Source organism: Phyllopteryx taeniolatus, chromosome 13 (genome assembly GCF_024500385.1).
Source record: "Phyllopteryx taeniolatus isolate TA_2022b chromosome 13, UOR_Ptae_1.2, whole genome shotgun sequence".
In the NCBI taxonomy this organism is placed as follows: Eukaryota; Metazoa; Chordata; class Actinopteri; order Syngnathiformes; family Syngnathidae; genus Phyllopteryx; species Phyllopteryx taeniolatus.
Window position 1 is genome coordinate 4,620,001 of NC_084514.1, and position 21,275 is coordinate 4,641,275.

General features: G+C 39.6%; 1 protein-coding gene across 3 annotated transcripts in view; it reads left to right on the forward strand.

Moving 5' to 3' along the window:
- The window catches only part of ppp2r5ca (protein phosphatase 2, regulatory subunit B', gamma a), a 34,656-nt gene extending 14,020 nt beyond the window's left edge, over positions 1–20,636 (forward strand). For 2 of the 3 annotated variants that reach the window (XM_061794879.1, XM_061794877.1), the window contains 13 exons: positions 7,711–7,910; positions 11,325–11,435; positions 11,801–11,893; positions 12,075–12,205; positions 12,491–12,550; positions 12,889–12,997; positions 13,149–13,202; positions 13,285–13,455; positions 13,536–13,663; positions 16,044–16,145; positions 16,286–16,358; positions 17,069–17,182; positions 18,623–20,636. In XM_061794879.1, the coding sequence (XP_061650863.1) occupies positions 7,711–7,910; positions 11,325–11,435; positions 11,801–11,893; positions 12,075–12,205; positions 12,491–12,550; positions 12,889–12,997; positions 13,149–13,202; positions 13,285–13,455; positions 13,536–13,663; positions 16,044–16,145; positions 16,286–16,358; positions 17,069–17,182; positions 18,623–18,757 (1,481 nt within the window). In that variant the 3' untranslated portion in view covers positions 18,758–20,636. The remainder of the gene's footprint in view (positions 1–7,710; positions 7,911–11,324; positions 11,436–11,800; positions 11,894–12,074; positions 12,206–12,490; positions 12,551–12,888; positions 12,998–13,148; positions 13,203–13,284; positions 13,456–13,535; positions 13,664–16,043; positions 16,146–16,285; positions 16,359–17,068; positions 17,183–18,622) is intronic. The other variant, XM_061794878.1, reaches the window with a different exon arrangement.
- The last annotated feature ends 639 nt before the right edge of the window (positions 20,637–21,275 follow it).

Genomic DNA, 21,275 nt, shown 5'->3' on the forward strand with positions numbered 1-21,275 from the left:
CAGTGAGGAGCTAGTTTACAGGAGCATAGCCAACTTAGCAACTTCTGACCCCTGTCGCGACTACTTAAAAGAGGGGGGGGAAGCAAATTTAATTCCCACTAGGTAACAGACATGAACGAATAATCTTCACCTTGTTTTTCATGTCAAGAAACAAGGCCGGGGTCAATCGTGTTGATTATTTGCAAGATGTAGTGCCCATTTGTATGTTGAAAAAGCAGAGATTTATCGACATGTTGGAAACTTTTGACCCGAGCTATGTTTCCAACCGCAAATATTTTGCTGCGGTCTTCATGACTCACCTGTGCAACAGTACATGCGAAAAGAGCGTGAGAGAGCAAGAAAGGGTTGCACTTTTCTTCTTCCGACAACAGATGATGGACCAGCCAACCCATGCAGTCTGGCAGCTCATTTATTGTTAAACATTTGAAATGTTAATTTAATGTGTTTACATCCAAGTTTTGACAAAATAGATTTTTTTTCTAAGGCCAAACGCTTATTTTCGAATGATCTGTGAGGAAGTTGATGCGAGTTAATGCTGGGGGGGGGGGGGAAACCTGGGATTTAAGATGGAGATACTTTTTAAAGCCCTTCCTTTATTCCTTGAAACCTTTCTGACAGTCCCGCTCCCAGGTGTAAACGTTTCATTCTTTGGGCACAGCATTGGCGACCTTGCCCTCTCACACTTTGTACAAAGGACTTGGTTGGTTTTGAAAGGCACACTGTACTCTGCAGCCCAGCCTGAACTGCAACCCAGGGCAATTATTGATTACATTCCATTGAGCTACACAAGCCGCTGCCTTTTGTGTCTGTCTCTGTCATTATGACCCTTGCACACAAGCAATATTTTCTACATGTTCGTTTGCGATTTGTACTGTGAAAAGGAAAGCCATCTGTGATCAAAACATGGTGTCCCTGCTTGTTTTGTTCTAGTTAAATCGGCTCTCTTTTAGTTTAGACTCTATTCTGAGTCAAATGAACAGGTGGCCCTTCAGTGTCTGCCTTTGCGTTTTCATTGACACTTCATCAGGCACTTGAACCTACAAAACTGACCACCTGTGTATGTAAGAGAGTCAATTAGGCTTCACACGATCAGGATTTTTGGGGCCGATAACCAATCACAAGATGGAACAATGTATCCATTTACATGACTTGTTCATTTATTGTGTATACTTGTGTACTGTATACAGAGTACTGTGTCCTTCCAGCCAGACATTTTCTGTACCGCTTTTCCTCACTAGGGTTGTGGGTGTGCTGGAGCCCATCCCAGCTAAAAATTATTCTCTATCATTTTAGACGTTAAAATATCAATGACCTCTAGGGGGCATTCAAGGATTGGCCACTGATAGAAGTTTAGGTCAGATCAACATTACAACGTGACAGAAATAATGGGTGCTAACTTACAGTAATTTAATTACTGTATTGCAATTAAATTACTTTAATAAATACTGTTAATGACATGCTTACTCTAACTTTATCACAGTCCCAGCTATATGGACGGGTGTTGTCCAGAGTTTGCGCCCGTTTGGCTTTTCTTTTTTTCTTTTTTTTTTTTTTTATTCCACGCTGCGTTGCTTGAACGCGGCATGCTCCTCCTCGTGTACATTCTTCAGGTGCCCGATCAAATTTGTGTTGAAGCATTTAGATGACGTTCCCCACAACGTACTTCAGTTGTGCACAGACTGCAAATAATTTACGTTGTTTGTCTGAGACACCGCAAAATAGTCCCACACCGATTTTAAGATAACATTCCTATACAAAAGAGAAATAATCCATTACAGGATAAATATTACATTTAACTGTACAGGAAATGTTTAAAGTGACATTTTAAATTTCTTGGGCAGCCCTACAATTGCAAGTCAGCCATTGCGATATGTATACATTAATACAAAGAAGTCGAAACCCGGGGTCCCCAATCACTGGGCCATGGCTGTTGGGATAGTTTATTAATCATAACAGTCTGAAAGAAGTTTTTATCAAAAATCAAGTGCATCCCCTTGTGTCTCTCTCAAAATGCTTTGTCACAGGATATGGGGGGAAATAAGCCCACAAGAAAGTAAACATATGAGTTTTAAAAAATAAAAATAAAAAATAAAGCGTGTTTGGAGAGTTTTTTTCAAAAAGGGGAACCGGTCAAATATAAGAATGTTCCAAGGAAAAAAAGATGTTTCATTGTGATTATTTTGGCCATCATCATGCAGCCATAATTCAGCGTAATGGTGAATTGTATATTTATTAATTTTTTAAGAATGTGTTTCTATGGCGGCCTGTCAAAATGTCTTCACATGAAACCGGTCCATTTTGTTAAAAAGGTTGGACTACTGGTCTAAACAACTACTTTTCACTTAAATGAAGAATGACGAAGGTGCGATAAGTTGCATCCAAAGTGCATCTCGCACATTTAATTTTATTAACGGTCACAAGTGTAAAAAGAAAATAAACACTGCAACCCCTGTTGAGGCTTGTCCTTAAGTTTGAATCATTCATGCAAAAAAACATGCAGTTGGTCCTTTACTGTCTGAACTGAGCTCTAGCAATGAACACTTAAGAACGTGTGACTTTGTAGATGTACTTGTTTCCCTGGAAATAATGGTCCCTTTCGGAATTTGTATGACTTCTTGTGGATTTCTCAATTGTGTTGCGCTAAAGAAAGACATCGCCTTGCAGCATTGGTTGTTAATGCTGCCTGTGTTGCAAACTTTGACTCCAAAGCTGCACAAATCCTGGATGCAATCATATTACTTGTTCTCTTATGTGCCTGCCAACCTGTAACACTCTCTCCTTACATAAGTACATAAATGGTATCCGTTGTTTCTTTACATTGACCGTGACTCATAAATAAAGCAAATTGCATTTGAGCCATGTCCAAGCAAAAGTGGTTCCAGTGTGACTGTTTGTTTTTTATCTTTTGTCTTGAACAGACGATGGTGGGCTTAAACTCTGTTCTCTGTGATCACACGTGTGTGTGTGTGTGTGTGTGTGTGTGCTCGCTCGCAAGCGTGTGCTCGGTCTTGCCCTCCCTCACAGCACAGAGTGGGTTACATTAATAGAAGTCACATTGTGGTTCCTGTCAATTTTGTGGTCACAATGCAGAGTCTCTGTCTGTTACACAACAAGCTGTCGAGTATTTTTAAGAAGTCACAGAAAGTTGACAACGTGACAAGTGGCTGCCATCTTGGTTGAATTTTTGAAAAAACATGGAATGAGCACTTCCAACTCCCCTAAAGTCCTATTACAAATAAATTCCTGAAAAAAAAATGAATTGATGACTACAATATAGTGCTGGGAGAAAAAAAAAAAACTCCAAGTTGTGTTAAAAAATAGGTGAATGCAGAATTTCCGTTAGATGTGTAATGTACATGTAACATGTATGAGTTACCTGAATGGTAAGTGTTTTAAAAATTTTTTTTTTTTTTTTTTTTTACTTATAATGTAATCGATAGCGCGGTAGTGCTAATCGCGACTGCTAATTGTTTAGGCTGATTTTGTCAAATTCTGTACAGAGTTTATACCATACACTCAGTACCAACATATGCAGTTTAAGGATAGAAGTCCAGCCCTCATGCTAGTAGTAAAAAATGCATGCTAGTAGTAAAAATATATCTATAGGATAATCGATTCTAAAAAGATTAAATCGTGACAGCCCTACTACAGTACATTTTGTCCTATTCTACTGCTTGCACTGCTCTTCTCACAAATGTTCAATTTGGGCAATTTTGGTCAATTTTTCTTTTAGGGAAAGTGACTCAGTTAAATTTCACAGTAATTTTTAAGGGTCGGTTTAGCTAACATTTTTTACTTTTAGCCCTTACGAACTTAATGGTGACTATTTTTAACTGAAGCGTGTCAGCTAACTGGGGGAGATGTTCACTGAGTAGAAGACAAAAGGTATCGATTTGTAATTCTTAACATCTGTGCGAGGACACCAAAGATGTCAGAAAATCCAGCTTTTCTTAGTGAATACTGACATTCCACCGCCGTTTAGCATTTTCTGTAGAGGCTCGTAGGTGGAGTCTCTTAAATGATCAGTGATCGATTTAGTTTCTGTACCACAGTCATATGGTTGTTTACCTCTTCCAGTAATAAAACACAAAACCCTCTTTTAAATCGGGAAAATAACACGTCATGTTCACCTCCTCCTCTCTGTCTCTAATGAAGAGGCTAAGTTACCACGAAAGATGTAAAAAACGAGTGGTGTGCTATGTGTACTCATGTACTGTGTTGGTAAAATATAAAATATTTGGTATGTCTTGAGTAATCGTTTGAAGAATGCTGCAATTTTGCATCTAGGCAGACTGACATGATGAAGCCAAGTTTAATCTTTAAAAATGGATGACATAAAGACAACTAATTTATGTACAGTACTGTAATCTATACTGTATTATCCACTCATCTTTAAATGTTTACGGCTTTTGCATGATACTTTCCTTAATGCCAATGAGAATTTTCTACCATTTCCAAAGATATTGTTGTCAAGGTTACAATAAGCTTTGTGGGGGGTGTTACTACTTCAAGTGTCTATAGCATCAAGTAAAATTAACTGTTTAGGTCCAAACTTCATAGTTGCACACAATGACTTCATACGTAGGTGCACAAGTTTCAGCCAAATCCATCCAGTAATTAGTGAAATAATGTAATTAATTTGATAATCAATTAGTTGTCAATTAACTGAATAATTGTTTTTTAAATTTGTATTTTCAGGCTCCAGAATTGTTGTATTACTTTTCAACAGAAGCCCTCCAAGATTTGTTTTTATTACATAATTATACTCCACTCCTTGCATAAAACTGTTTTTGTCTTTTAAGGAATCAGTGTTAGGTGTCTAGTCTTCATGCAATTTCAACCTTTCACTGACACTTGGGTGAAAGTGTCCATGTGAACCCTCAGAGGCATGTTTTTGTGTCTCTGGAAATCACAAGATCGCTATATTCTGGTTTACAACCTGCTGATTTGGCAAGCTCCGTTATTCCCCTAATTGGCATGAAAGAAGTTTGTTTTCTTCCTCGCATCTGCCTTATCAAATTGCTGTGTGAACAAGCCCGTTGAATTGGCATTGTCTCGTACTTTTGTGCACAACTGTACAGGCCCCTCCAAAAGTATTGGAATGGCAAGGTCAGTTCCTTTTGGTTTTTGTTGTATACTGAAGACATTTGGGGTTCAGATCCAAAGATGAATATGAGACAACATTTTTGAATTCCAGCTTTTATTTCATGGTATTTAAATCTACATGTGTTAAACAACTCAGGACAGAGCACCTTTTGTTTGAAGCAAACCACTTTTTAAGTGAGCAAAAGTATTGGAGTGTGTGACTGATGGGTGTTTCCAGTTGCTTAGGTGTTGCAGTTTTGATTGATTGCTTAAGCAGTGCTTCTTTTTGGCTTTGGGTTTCACCTTTTCACCATTTGAAGCTGACAGAAGAAGGAAAATTGATCAGACACAAACATTGGGCATATCCAATGCAACAATTTTGAAATGTCCGGAAAAAGAGAAACTACTGGTGTACTGAGCAACAGATATCGAACAGGGTATCAACAGCACTTGACAGAAACATGAGAGCGGTGAAAAAACACCCAAAGACAACAGTCGGTGACATCACTGCCAACCTCCACAGGGCAGGGCTGAAGGTATCACAATCCACTGTTCAAAGAAGACTTCTCGTGAAGAAATATACAGGCCATACTACAAGATGCAAATAGAATCAGAAAACCAGATTGGATTTTGAAAAGTACAGAAATGAGCCACAAAAGTTTTGGAACAAAGTTTTTTTGGACTGATGAGACCCAGATTAACCTCTACCAAAGTTTTATCTCAAGGTAATTTAATAATGTCAGTTCCAAAACTTTTGCTCACTTGAAAGGTGGGTGGCTTCAAACAAAAGGTGCTCTGTCCTGAGTTAACACATCTAGGTGTAAATACCATGAAATAAAAGCTGGAATTCTGAACTTTAGTCTCATATTCATCTTTTGATCTGAAACCCAAATATATTCAGTACACAACAAAAACATAGGAGTTGACCTTGCCGTTCCAATACTTGTGGAGGGGACTATCTGTAAAGTAAATCTATAAAGGCTGCATTTTTGGTATTTGGTGAATACTGATGACAACATGCACCTTGTGCTGTTTTGCATCTGAGTGACGCTGGCGTTGTGTGACGTCTGAGCCACAGCATTGTTTTCAATCTTTTCAAGCGGAACAAAGCAGGTTTTAATGTACATAAATCATCAACATGTTAAATGGCTGCCTATACCCTGGTCAGGTTATTCACCCCTTTCCATTAAAGAGCCAAAGTTAAGAGTTCATAAAACGTGGTTTTATTGTAATATCAACAGATAGTAGTTTACGTTTTGATACTATATTTGAGAGAGGCCATTGTGGTTTATTCATTTTTTTTAATCCATTGTAACTCATTCGAGCTTCACCTGAACATGGTATTAAGGTCTGCTAGTCAACAGTCTACTTTTTTCATTTCATTTGACAGTGGAAATAGACCTTTAGCGAAATATCCTTGATCGACCATGGGTATAATTAATGGTTAGTACATAGTGGTATTTTTTTATAGCATAGGAGAAGCTTTTTGCATGTTCTGATCTCCTGTTTTAATGCCAGTGTTATATGGAGCAGCGCCCAAGGGAGTTGTGCCATAGTGAAGAAGTTGCGTTCATCTGCCAGGAAGTCTGCACACATTGTAGTCTATTGCCTAAATCACAATTGCAGTGAATAGTTGTATGAAAAACATTTCTAGGCCATAAATATACAGTACGAGTCAAATTAAAAACATAAGTAACTGTGCCGTGCGGCACAAAAAGGCATACTCAGTTACTTGTTGTCGTGCGGCTTCGCAAATCCTTGAAATCTCGTATGTCAGAGCCATCGTATACTAAGTACACCCTGCGCATATTACGTGAGAGAGCATCAGCTGTGCCTCAGGAAATTATCCAATTTCATTTCTGAAAATTATTTACTACAAATGCATCTTTGTACTACAGTATATGCCAGCAACGTATAGTGACAGGGGAAGCAATTAAATGCTCTACCACTAAGGGCAATTTGTGATGTTTTTTTTTTAGTTTGTTTCCCCTCCCCCCTTTTAAATGCAAAGATTTGCCTTAGTGCAACACTTACAGTAAATGTGGCACTTTTTTAAAAAAAATTTTTAAATTGAAATTGGGGGAAATGATAAGGAAGTAGAAATATACTCTGCATTGCATTCGTTGACTTGTGTAATGACTGCGTGCCCCTTGTGTCATATCCTCTGCTAGTTTATTTACACATGGAAATGATGCGAAACAGGAAGTGCTGGAACAGCCACGGAGCACACGAGAGGAAAAAATGGTGGTCACTATTATTGGTACAAGTATCTGGGCCGTGACCGTTCACCCACTTCCCAAATCCCTCGTCCTCGCATCTCTCTCTTTGCCTCCTCGCCTCCTCTTTGACACTCCCCCACCCCCAGGTTTTCGAATAGTCCCGGCACTTAGGGCTTCATGACTCATTTGCCAGCTTACATCTCTCTAGCATTCAGTCGCTGTGTTCAGTATTCGTTCTTGACAGTTACGCCTACCCCATCCTCGCCTTGAGCTCGCCCTCCTTCTCGTTAAAGCGTGGCTTCCCCTTGTCCGACATTCCCAAGTGCTTCATTCATCAGGTGTAGCTAGAGTTGCCCCGTCCATCAGCCATGTTTGACCCTGTTCTCCTGCCTGCCTGTTCCCACAGATGTGGCCCCTGCGGAGCAGGAGAAGCTCTTTATCCAGAAGCTGCGGCAGTGCTGCGTCCTCTTCGACTTCCTGTCCGACCCGCTGAGCGACCTGAAATGGAAAGAGGTGAAGCGGGCGGCGCTGAGCGAGATGGTGGAATACATCACCCACAACAGGAATGTCATCACAGAGCCCATCTACCCGGAGGTGGTTCACATGGTCAGTGGAGCTGCTGGTTGATTGGGCAACTGTCTGTTTGTGTCCAAAGATGATGATGTGGGCGAATACAGGCGGGTGGGCTGACTGAGTTTTAGTTTTAGTGAAATTAATTTAACCAACTGTCTTATAGCAATGTGCACATGAACACACTGGGATGGTAAATGACTATTCAGTGGTACCTTGACTTGCGGGTTTTCTGATTCGATGAGCCACCGCTTGGGTCAAATATTTTTTTGGGGCACATTTTTTATCTATAAAAAAAGTTTTCCTTTTTTTCTCTTTTGCTTTGTTTTTCGAGCCAAAATTTGATTTACAAGTGAGCTTTGGATATACTGCCACTGGACTGAAGTGAAAATAAAGGAGACTCGTAGTCACCGATGCACTTTCAACCATTTATTGAACAGGACAAACAAATACAAAAATGAGAACAACACGTGTCCAAAAGCGCAGAGACTCCCTTGGCCACTCCCCGTTTAAAGGCTCACACCTCAGTCAAATGGCGGCTGGTGTGAGTTCCAGCTTGGCCCAACGTACAGTAATTACGCTTCATAAAATTGTACGTATTTTTTGATGGCTCACACAGTAACTTTCCAGATATAAAAAATTATGGGTGGGGGAGTTGCCCCAGAAGTTAGAACGCTGTAAATAATTATACTGGCTTGACTTTGTTCTTGTTGGAGAAAAATAAGATGGCTGGCTCTGGGTATTGTCTTTAACGCACAGATTTCTTTCTGTTTTTTCATCACACACAGATATGAAGATATAAAAGATGTCACGCAAGCCCACTTCATGACGATTTTGACATTTTTAAATGACATTCGTTTCCCTGCATCTGCTGTTAAATATATTCGACCATGTCATTTATTCGTTCATGTAACTTTTGTACAGTTTCCCAAAAGGGTGACAAGATGATTGCATTGTCTGACTTTTGGAAGGCGCAACTAGGAATTGTAGTCGGCCGCTCTTCTGGCAGTGCACAATGCTATTCTTTTTTGGCCTTTTTGATACGCCATGCATGCGTTGACTTATCAGGATCTTCATATATGAATATTGTTACCAATATCTGTTGCTAATGTAGCATTATTATTATTACAATATTTTATACATGCAAATGCAACAAAGAGCCCATAAATAGTAGCGTAGGACTCATCCATTTACATATATACAGATATAGAAAATGGCATAAAACCTTCCCAACTTGGATAGTAGCTTCTGTTAGCCTCTAGACCAAAGGTGTCAAACTCAAGGCCCAGAGGCCAGATCAGCACCGCCACTTCATGTGGCCCACAAAAGCAACTCATGTGCGTCGACTTGGTTTCTTGCTAAAATACCAAAGTTGGAAATTTCAATTAACTGAATAACAGTTGAGAATATTTGACTGGCATCTGATTTCAAAACTAACTAGCCATCAATTTGTTGTGTATACATAATAATAATAATAAGCGATCATACCATTATATTGCTTCACAGTTATAACGACCCTCTGAGGGAAACCATAACTACGATGTGGTCTGGGACAAAAATGAGTTTGACACCGATCTAGACTGTGGTAATTAGATACATTTGGCCTTGGAACAGTAATATGTATGTTTCAGTTTTTCAAGCTTCAGGCTGTACCACCTGTCTTTACGTCAGGTTGTAGGTGGTAAGCCGACAGGCTGGATTCTGGTAGATTTGGGGCTGTTGGTGAAGCTTATTCTCTACTTTGATTGCTTCATTCACTCGGACACAATGATTGTATTATCTGAATCATTAGATAACTAACTGCATGAATAACCAAAAGTATATATTAGATAACTGATGTTTAAAAAGAGCCTCTTGTCTCTGTGAGTGGCTGTAATGATGAGCTATGACTATTAGCAGGACTTTCCAATAAAGGGATTGTTCTGCTCACAAGAGAAGTGCCGAGGTTGACATTTGGAGCATAAGCAGCCGTCTGTTGCTTGTGACCATTAATGCAGCTTTTCCACAGCCAATCTTGATACATTTTTGACACAAAAACTGAGCCACAACACGCTGATCTACCTTGCAGTCCTGTTAAACAAGGCTTCCAATGTCTCAGTGGTCCACCTGCACTGTCCCATGATTGCCCAGTCGGGTACAGCAGCCCACAGGGGAATCAGTTGACACTGCGAGAGGCCACAGTACCACACACATACATTATTGTCAGCCGAACCCTTACAGCCCATAGTTACAGGAGACTAAAAATACAATTCACTTTGGACTGATAGATGAGAAGATAAGTTGGTTACATTTGCACTATCAATGGGCTAATAGTATCCTGATGCCCGTCCGCCAGGTCTACTGTTGCAGAGTTGTTTTTTTATGAGCAGAACCTGGGTCACAGTTTTATTTGGATAAATGTCAAATTTCGAAACGTAAACATGGGCCCTAATCTCCAGTCTTCAATTTCAACAATTATATGTAATTTGACCTTTGTGTATTAATTCAGAAGCCAGTGAAAAGTTTGAGTAGAACATACTTATTTGAGCTTATTTTATTATAAAGATGAATACAGTGGTGCTTGGGTGATAGACCTGTACCACATTTTACACCTTCATAGGCTGGATTAACACTACGGGTCTGCGTGCCCAATTCCAATTTAATCCTTTACCATAATTTTTTTTGTTTTTTTGTATTTAAATATACACTTCCAGTAACACCTGTTTGATATGGCTGTATTTACCTGCATAAGTAAACAATATAAGTATTAAAGTTTACTACATAGGGTTTAGTTGACCTGGACATACCTGTAAAATGTAGCATATTTTCACCATATTTAATAGTAAATAGTTTCAATTTACAGTAGGTGTTTAAAATGTTTGTGTTTGGCTCAATGTAGCTGTGTATACGTCAGCAATTGGTGTATTTTGATGATGTCAAGCTCGCATTGATTGACAGGGTAGATCTGTGCGTTTACGCTGTACTTGCATTGGCACGTATCTATGCATCAAGATTTTTAATCTGCATTTGGAAGCGGCTTGATTCTAATCTAAAAATGTCTGTCTGCTGCAATTTTCTCTATTTAAGATGCCATGACGCATGTCCCAATTGTGCCACTTGAAACATGTTGTGTAACTCAGCCATTGATGGCCGCCTCTTCCATATGACTAATTTTGGCTTCAAATGTATGCATAAATGACTAAACGAAAATGTTGAAAGGGCTTCACAATGTTAAAAATTTAAACCTCATTCAACCGTTATCCAGAGCTACACCAAAAATAGTTACTGATTCAATGAATACTGAATACAGCTTTTGAATTTAGTCCAATTATCCATTTGCTTTCCTGTTGTTTTTGTTTGTCTGTGTTCAAGCAGCCACCTGATTATAACAATCCACAAATTGTTTTATAACAGCTTGCCTCCTTGTTTAATCCAAAATGTATTCCCTCTCCATTTTCTGTCTGCCTCTAGTTTGCTGTGAACATGTTTAGAACACTGCCTCCTTCTTCTAACCCCACGGGAGCTGAATTCGATCCCGAGGAGGATGAGCCGACACTTGAAGCGGCGTGGCCACACCTCCAGGTTGCTAATTGTTTCATTGATTAAAACATCACGGGTTCACCCTGGCCATTACCATGAGTAAGCATGATCTGGTCTATGTCTGCAAGAAAGCATCACCGTAGGGTATGTACTGTAGCTCAAACCATTGAATGAGACTAAAAGTCCACATCCAATATTTAATATATCCCAAAACAAAAACAATTTAAAAAAAAAAAAAAAAAAAAGTTGTTTTCCCTACTAACATAGCCTTAAAGACTGAGTGGGAAAACATTTTAATTAAGCCTGCACAGACAGAAGTGTTTAAGGTTGATGAGCAGCACATTTAGCAGTACAGAGCATCAGAAATATTTTGCTCTCAATTCTGTCCCTGTTTGCTTTCTTTGCAGCTCGTCTATGAATTTTTCCTTAGGTTTTTAGAATCGCCCGACTTTCAGCCCAACATAGCGAAGAAATACATCGACCAGAAATTTGTTATGCAGGTAAGAAAAGGACAGGCTCTTAACATGCGCTTGTCAATGCAAAAATATGGCTTGGCAGAACTATGGGAAAATCATTTGGTTTCAATCAGTTTAAAAAAATTTTTTTTAAAAACTCATTTACAAGGCTTTGCGAGGTTCAGAATGCTTACTCTATGATCTGTCTTCTCTCTTGCACTTGAAGCTTCTAGAACTATTTGACAGCGAAGATCCCAGAGAGCGAGACTTCCTCAAAACGACTCTTCATAGGATCTACGGGAAGTTCCTCGGCCTGAGAGCGTACATCAGAAAACAGATCAATAACATTTTTTATAGGTCAGTGCAGTTTGCGTACATTCTTGACTTTTGGGCAATATATTAGGAGTTTGATTTGCTGGCAAATTGTTTTATTGCCTCAAATAGTGGCCTCCATTTTAATAGCCGTCACTAATTAATTGTCGAGTGCGTAGTCTGCTTGAATGAACGTCTCCTGAAATGGACTACTTTTTACCCCCGACTTGCACACGACTTGCTTTTCCAGAGGCCACTATATGAGGTAATGTGGTATTCTTGTAGTGTTTTTGAGCAGCTAAAAAAAAAATAAAACACTTGTTCTTTTAGGTTTATCTATGAGACGGAGCATCACAATGGTATTGCTGAACTACTGGAAATACTTGGAAGGTTTGTTACATTATTTTCACTCTGGCCCAAGATTAAGCACACCTGCACAGTCTAATAAGATCTAATACAAGAGATTCACATCACCCTCTCAGTTTAATCCTCTGCCACAATTCTAAACAGCCATTTATTTCAATAGCGCTTGTCCTCATTAGTGCCCCAGTTTAGCTGGAGCCTATCCGAGCTGACTTTAGACTAGAGGTGGCGGGGTACACCCTAGGCTGGTCGCCAGTCAACCGCAGGGTGCATATAAAACAGATAATCATTAATGCAACATGTTTAATTATATAATTGTAACATTGTCAACAGATGGTTCATCAGGTGATTTGTTTGTTTCACAGTATTATCAATGGGTTTGCCTTACCTCTGAAAGAAGAGCACAAGATTTTCCTGTTGAAGGTTTTATTACCTCTACACAAAGTGAAATCACTCAGTGTCTATCATCCACAGGTACTGTGTGTGTGTGTGTCGTCCATTATGTAACCATTTATAATTTGTTGGGCTTAGTATTTGTGAAAGTGCTCGGTTGAATGCAATACTGAAAAAATGAGAGCAAATACACTGTAGGTGTTAAAATCTTCAAACTTTTCTCTTTTTTTAGTTGGCCTACTGTGTGGTGCAGTTTTTAGAAAAGGACAGCACTCTAACTGAGCCGGTATGTTGAATAAATGCATCGTTTTCTTCCTGGCTTAAACGGCTGAATTTAACATTATTCTCTGATTTTGCCTTCTCCACAGGTGGTCATGGCTCTCCTCAAGTACTGGCCAAAGACTCACAGTCCCAAGGAGGTGATGTTCCTCAACGAGCTAGAGGAGATACTGGATGTCATCGAGCCGTCCGAGTTTGTTAAGGTGCAGGAGCCTCTGTTCCGGCAGCTGGCTAAATGCGTGTCCAGCCCACATTTCCAGGTAATGCAGACGACGAGCTCATCTCGAGAAGTCCGTTCATTATTCGAGCGCCCTGCTGAGTTTCTGTGTGTGCTCTATAGGTGGCAGAACGAGCACTGTACTACTGGAATAATGAGTACATCATGAGTCTGATCAGCGACAATGCGGCCAAGATTCTCCCAATCATGTTCCCCGCTTTGTACCGCAACTCAAAGACCCACTGGAACAAGTGAGAGGCGTCGCTTTTGACACTTTAGTGCTGGATTTGCACTCTGCTTGCGCTAACCGTCCTGCCGCGTAACACCCATGTGAAATGATGCCTTGTCAAATGTCACATGGTGAACGCAAGTGTGACAATATTATTCGGCGACTCCAGTAATCCCTCAGCCCTGCCTTTCAGCAAGAGGGCCCCCGAAAAATTGTTTATATTGAAACTGGAAATATACCACAAATGATTCCGAAACAGTTCATCATTTCAAACTTAGAACAATACACTTAAATATATACATAATAAATACATTAATAAATGGATTACAGATTATTTGATTTTGGAAAAACAAAAATGCATCTCCACGTGGCGCATTATGAATAAAATACGACAACGGAGAACCCGGACTGCCTAACAGCTGAAGCTGTACATCAAGCAAGAATGGGAAAGAATTCCATCTACAAAGCTTCAACAATCAGTGTCCTCAGTTCCCAAACGTTTATTGAATGTTGTTAAAAGAAAAGGTGGATGTAACACAGTGGTAAACATGACCCTGTCCCAGCTTTTTTTGCAACGTGTTGCAGCCATAAAATTCTAAGTTAATGATTGTTTGCTAAAAACCAAGTTTATCAGTTTGAACATTAAATATCTTGTCTTTGTTGTTAGGTTGAACATGATTTTCAAATCATTGTATTCTGTTTTTATTTGTTTAACACAACATCCCAACTTCATTGGAGTTGGGGTTGTAAATGACTTTTGTCATCCCATGAGGGAAATTAAAAGATCTAAACGGTGAAGTGTATACTAATAAAAGTTCAATATTTTAAAATATACAGTGATTGACTATAATTTAATTAAAAAAATAATAAAATGTGCAGTTATTTAAAATTAACAATTACATTTAAAAGCAAGAAGATTGATTTATTTTTCTCACGGGATAAAATATCTATGACTCATAATTATGATGACATTTAAAGGGATTAAGGCAGAAAATACACTTAGTCCCTGAAGCTTAGTCTCAGTACCCTGAAAACTGCTGTTTTTGAGTGGTTGATATGCCAAAATGCATAGAAAATTGTTTAAAACACCCATGTCTTAATTTAAAGCACATCCAAGCACTACGGGCCAATCCCAATTCTACCACTTAGCCCCTCTCCTTGTCTCCGTTCCCGGGCTACGGGGAAGGGGTAAATTGGGCCTAGGAATTGGGATGACGCATCGTCACCCCTCACCTCCTGCTGCGTGTGTTGTCGGCAGACGCGACAATTGTTTGCTTTTGCAAGATTCAGTCTCGTGTCAAACGAATTGTACTACTATTATAAATTGCTTTTTTTATTGGTCTTGTTTGTGCAGTATCTACAGGTGGCTGGTATTTTAAAATAGTTTATCATGTTTCCTACCATGTGACGGGGTGCATCCATTTCTATAGTTCGTCTTTACTCTAAAACACATTTTTACAGAAGGAACATATTTTGACAAACTAACTATGGCCTAACATTGGCCAATAAATGATACCAACAACAACCATCACAAAACACACAAACATTTGTAAACGCACAAACAAAAGAAAGTATCTCAAACGGACTCTAATAAAAAAAAATAATAATAATAATAACTGTCACCGGAACAATAAATCTGTTAGGCATCTCACATTTTGCAGCATTGAGGTAATATGCTGTGCATTGTAGTGAAATAATTTGTCACCATAGTCTGACGGTAAACCAGTGATACACGAGCCCGTCATAACCAGCGTTTTAACCAACAATTCAAAACATGCCTTATATTTACGTTGATTAAAAACATGACCGTCAATAGTATGACTATCAATCATTATGCCGACTTACATTTATGTGTAGTCCCTTGTCCGTTCCACCGTCTTGTAAGCAAGCTGTTTGCCTGTCAGCGGGGGCGGCGTCCCATACCTCTTGCTTTCAAGTGAGCTCCCTGACCACACTTGGTTTTAAGGACTATACACCCCTTCGTCTTAGCCCTTCTCCTAGGAAATGGGATACCTCGTCATTCTTGTGCACGTGCAGAACCAAGGGCTAAGGGGATTGGCCCTACATGAGGAATTGATTGCCAGACCACAACATGTCTTAGCTGTGTAATCCTCTAAACTGTGATAAATAGAACGTTTGTGATTGAGAAACTGTCTGTGTACACACACAAACGAAAGACATTTGTTCGAGGGCTCACCCGTCTGCATATGTGGGACACAGGTTTAAGCCTTGAAACTGTTTGGTAACCAAAACTTTGTTAGAAGCTAAATAAGCTAAGCCCATACATTTTAGTGTGTAACATACTAAAGGAACACTATGGCTGTCTAGTAGGTTGCCATGCAGATGACAGACTTGCCGAAGCCATTATATAAGGTCATTAATTGTCCCGTGTGTATCTGCAGGACCATCCACGGCCTCATCTACAACGCTCTGAAGCTGTTCATGGAGATGAATCAGAAGCTCTTTGACGACTGCACACAGCAGTTCCGGGCTGAGAAAAACAAGTAGGTGTTACAGGTGTCCTGCGCTGTCTTATTTTTATTTTATTTTTTATTTTTATTTTTTCTATAACCACCGTTCTTCAAGGTCCTTTGAGTGATAAACCACTGAGTTAACAACAACATTTTGATGTTTGACCCGACAGGGAGAAGGCCAAGTCGAAGGAGCGCGAAGAAGCTTGGAGCAAGATCGAGAACCTCGCCAAGTCCAATCCACAGGTGAGCACCGCATGGTGTCACTTACAGCCAAAATGTCAATTTGGGTTAATTTCCTGATAGTCACTGTACACCCTGCTACTTTTCATAATAGTCAGGCTGAAGATGGCGGGATGAGCACCTCAAACCTTTTTTTGCAGTTTAAATTTCTTTTTTTAAGGCAAACTCCACAATTGTGGGAGTGTCTTGTCAAGGTTTTAGAAATTGTTTTATTTTGGATAAAATCCTTGAAATAGGAACTGGCAAGCTCTACATTATCACATTGTGAGACGTAAAACAAGTTTTCCTTTGATTTCTATTTGAAGAAATTGGATTTGTTTATAGCGTAGTAACTTCCATTTAAATACATATTAAATAATAATAACTTTTTGGAGGCATATATTCCTAGGTATTTAACACAGCTGCAAGTTTCTTAAAAAGCTTGAGTCAATCTCTAAGCTACTTGAAAAGGTTTATGAATGCAGACAAAATAGTTTTATAGCCTACTTTGCCATAAGAGGTAAGTCGTTGGTATGTTGTGCTTATTTCCAAAACTAACACAATTCCAAGTAAAAGGTCTTAGGTAACTATCAAAAATGAAGATTGTAATAGCTGGAGAACCTCTTGATCAGTTCTTCTCTGCATGCCATTCAACGTCTTCTCCCCCCCCCCACCCTTTTTTTTCTTTTTTTTTTTTGGTCCCCCCCTCCCCCTTTCTTTTCTTTTGGACTCAGTTCTCTGTGCTTGAGCCGTCTGACTTCAATAGTCCAGTAGCAATGGAGACGGATGTTCCTTTTATAGAAGATGTTCAGAGGTTAAAAAAGACAGTTGAGGAAGGCGCAACTCAGGTAAACCTGGCTTCTCTCCGTCTCCTTTCATCTTTTCGTCTTAAATTCATTTTGAAATAATTTTTTCCCCACACCAGAAGACATGTGCTCTGTGCAAATTACAGTTCATTTTATTTAAAAGGACCAGTGGCTTTCATATGCAAGAATGCCTCAAACCTGGCCATGTGTTTTAAGTTATCTTTATAGATAACTGCAGGATGTCTAATGCTATTTTGTGAATTTAAGCCTCTTGAAGTTTCCACAGGTTGCATTTCCACTGCACAGTACTGTCTGGGCTCTCTGTTTGCCTCAGTTTGAGCAGTTAGGTTTCCACTCAAAAATGATACTGTGTAAACCATGCAGCATTAAAAGCATTAGTTACAACAATGCACAAACAAATGGAGGAGAACTGGGTTTTGCAAAGGGGTGAAAAATTTCCAGAAAGTTTTTCATGGGAAGTTAGGCTGGGCAACTTCAGAAATAGGCATAGATAGAAACATTTTTCTTTTGTTCTAAGATAGCCATGCAGAATGATACCATTCAAGAGCATGACCTTTCAGCAGATTTGTAAGTAGAACTTGATCAAATTTCACGGTTTATTTTACAATTAACTCTTTTGTTGAACAAAAACATATGAGTTAATTAACTCCCCCTGACCTGATTCATTCAAAAATAAAAAATGCACCCCAATCTAAAATGACCAAGTCTCATACAAAATGTAAAAGAAAAGCCAGTAAAAGTCCCATTCAACATGCAAATAAATTATACTGTTCACCATCTCCACTTGTTAGTGACAGTGAGAAGCAGAAGATTTTGCTGTAAGAGCAATATCATGCTCAGGACCTTCTGCAGCGTTAACGTAATCCGCCATTGTTGTAAATAATGGCCGCGCACTTGCCACCCAATAACTGGGATAACACATCGTTGTCTTCCTAGATCCTTATTGGATTGACTGAAGTCAGAGCTCCATCTGGTGGGCAGACGGCACAAGGACATCATTCTGAGTGACTCCAACACTGAACAGCATTTACTGTTTCATGAAAAAAAGCGTACTCTTGGCGTATAATAAACACAACTCTGGCCGATTATGATTATTTTTAAAAAGGTTAATTGGCCGACGAGAACGGGCGACTGTTTAATTGGTCAGGCCCTACTGGCAATAGTACCTGGTTTTGCCAATAGGAAAACAATTGGGAGTTGTGCTGAGTTTGTACGGTGCAGTGGGAAAAGGGCAAAACTTCCTTTTGTCTTACCTCGACATTTTGTAGTAGTCTTGAGGGAACAGTTTGTGTAGTAAGGGTCAAAAGTGTTATGTTTTATCAGGGCTTTAACAGATATTCCTCAGTGTAAATCAGTGATCGATTTGCAGGGACTCCACCTGCTGCAGTTATCTAGTTTGACCGAGTAGCTCAGCAGGAGGACATGAAGACTCACTCAATCAGACTTCTCTTCGTGTGACAGCTGCAGCACGGCCAGTGGAAGGATCGGCCCATGGTGCGGCGCAAATCTGAGTTGCCTCAGGACATCTACACCACAAAAGCCTTGGAGACCCACCGCAGAGCTGAAGACATGTTGACCACCCGCGACGGACTCTAGATCCAGCCACATGACTGTCCCTCCACGGCCATGGACACCCCGACACCCAAGCCCTCCATTCTATTTTTTTTTTCTTTTTTTTTTTTTTTTTTAATAAACCTGTGTCCTTAGTTCTCATCCATTCCGGCTGCCCATTTGAGTGCAGCACACTGGGCCTGTGACCAGTGCAGAAGTCCTGTATTCACGTTCCTCAGATTTCTGCTTTCTCAGGTTCTTTTGGTATTGTTTGGAGAAGGACGTCCTTGCGTGTCTTTTAGCCCTAGCCGTTGTCTCCGTATCATCTGCCCCCCCCCCCCCCCCCCCCCCCACCCCCTCCTCTGTTGTCCACTCACTCTTAAGTGTGGAACCCGGACAAAAACAATGACAACACGGTGCCGGTTCCTTCATTCTTACTGGGGTTGAGCTGCAGGAATGGATGGTTTAAAGGATTTTTGGTCTCCATCACACAGAAGGCAAGAAAGGTCAAAGGAAAGCTGATGCTTTCCTGTCATCGGTTTTCCTTTTCTGTCTTTTAACCGACATCTTGTCAGTGCCAAGACTGTTGTGTGTTTTTGTTTATAATCTCAGATTCAAACAGGGGCACTTGCCTTTGGTTTTGGTCATTAGTGTTGTTTTGTTGTTTCTTTTTAGTATTACACACTTACGACCAAACTCAGGCCTGTCCGTCGCCTTGCAATGTCCAGGTAGACAGCGAGGAAAGACGACGTTGTCCTGTGGACATCCGTCACTTTCCGTTTTTGTTTGTTTGTTTTTTGTTTTTTTATTCATGTGCCATTTGCCACTTTTACGTATGCTTGCTTGCTTGTGTTTACGGGCAATGTTTGAAAACCAGATGGTTGTTGTGCCCACTCAGTTCAAACAATGGTACTGCTGAATGTGACTTAGGATCCCTATAAGCTTGGACAAAAGAGTTAAAAATCTCCATGATTGACTGATAAAAGCTTTTAATTTATTATTAAAATCAAGCGCTGGTAATCTTGCTAGGTATAGATGCACTTAATACTAAAATAGAAATACCAAAAATCCCCTTCGTCAAGCTCGCATGTTTGCTTTCTCACCGTTCGTCCATCAGAGAATCAGTACTGTTGTTTCGACTAACGCGTCAAGCGTGTTCTGATTTCTTTATATTTGATGTGCTAGTTGTCTCGTCCCTGGAGGTGAAGTAGTTTGGCCATCCCGGCCCAAAAAAAACGGCCGGTGTCACACAGATGCTGAACAGTGAACTGATATTGTGACTTGGCTCGTTTAATTGTATTAATACTGTATTTGCTTGAATGCAAAAAGTTGTAAATTCAAAAGTACCATGTTAAACATGTACCTTTTACTCCAGAGGAATGCCATTCAACCAAACTTGATTTCTTGTTTCTTAAAAAAAAAAAAAAAAAAAAAAAATTATAGCCCATGCTTGCTGGGAAAGATGTTCTTTTATGGGTTTTATGAGTTATTTTAGTGCTTACGAAGAAGTCCGTTCGATAAAGACTTAAAAAGTTATTTGGTGGCTTGTCTTTTTGCAGATCTTTTCATTTTAACATTTTATTTCCAAAACATAACTTAAAAGTGTCCTTTTTTATGTGACCTGTACTATATGATTCATTTATTGTATATATGATTTACCTTGTTTCATGTAGTGTTATATATAAATATATATCTAGATTAATTTTGTACAAATTGTCCTTCTGTACAGAATAAAACCTCCATAGCAAGTGAAAACTTCAACCTGGTACATACATTGTTTTATTCCCCCTTCCGTTGGCTCAGCAACGCAATGATTTAGAAAAGTGCGCATATTTCTACTGTTAAATCCATGTTCATGTGCTCCAATCACTGTCTCTAGTGGTGTAAAACGGTATAGAATGAATAAAGAGCTTATTTGAGTGTATATATTTTTTTGCAACCATGCATCAATGTTGGCTTTGTTTGACTAGAACATGCGTAATCTTATAGTACAGCTGAAACGGACATGCTCATGGTGAAGTGGTGGTTTTATAAGCCCTCTATGTAATGACCAGTACCAAGCACAAGGGGGAGCCAAACGTTTTAGATTGAACAGAAATATGGCTTAAAATAATGGTCAATACTTAGAAATAATGTTTTCCATGTGTTAAAAGTAACTCGTTCCCACCCTACCCCCTAATAGGAGTTATTGAAAGGTAATGTCTGTGTATCATTCCAGGGTAAAATGTTGGCCATCATAAAATCTGAGCTGCACAAGCAATGTTCCAGTGGTGGTGAAGTACATGTGTAACAGTTGGCTGCAGTAGCTAATCTCCCACTGCTGTGACAGCATTAAAACCTTCACGGGGAGAGCGTCGAAGCCGATTGGGGATCGGATGGCGGGGGCGTGATTGAAGGGAAAACGGACATTTGGTGTTTCCCAAATAAGTTTTTGTCCTGAGCTGACACCGATGTAACAGACGGAAGACGAGACGTGGCTTTAAAGCGATGCGTTTTAGTGGTTTCACCTCAACAAACTTTGTAAGAGTGAACATATCCTCAGATCAACTTAAGTGATCTGTGA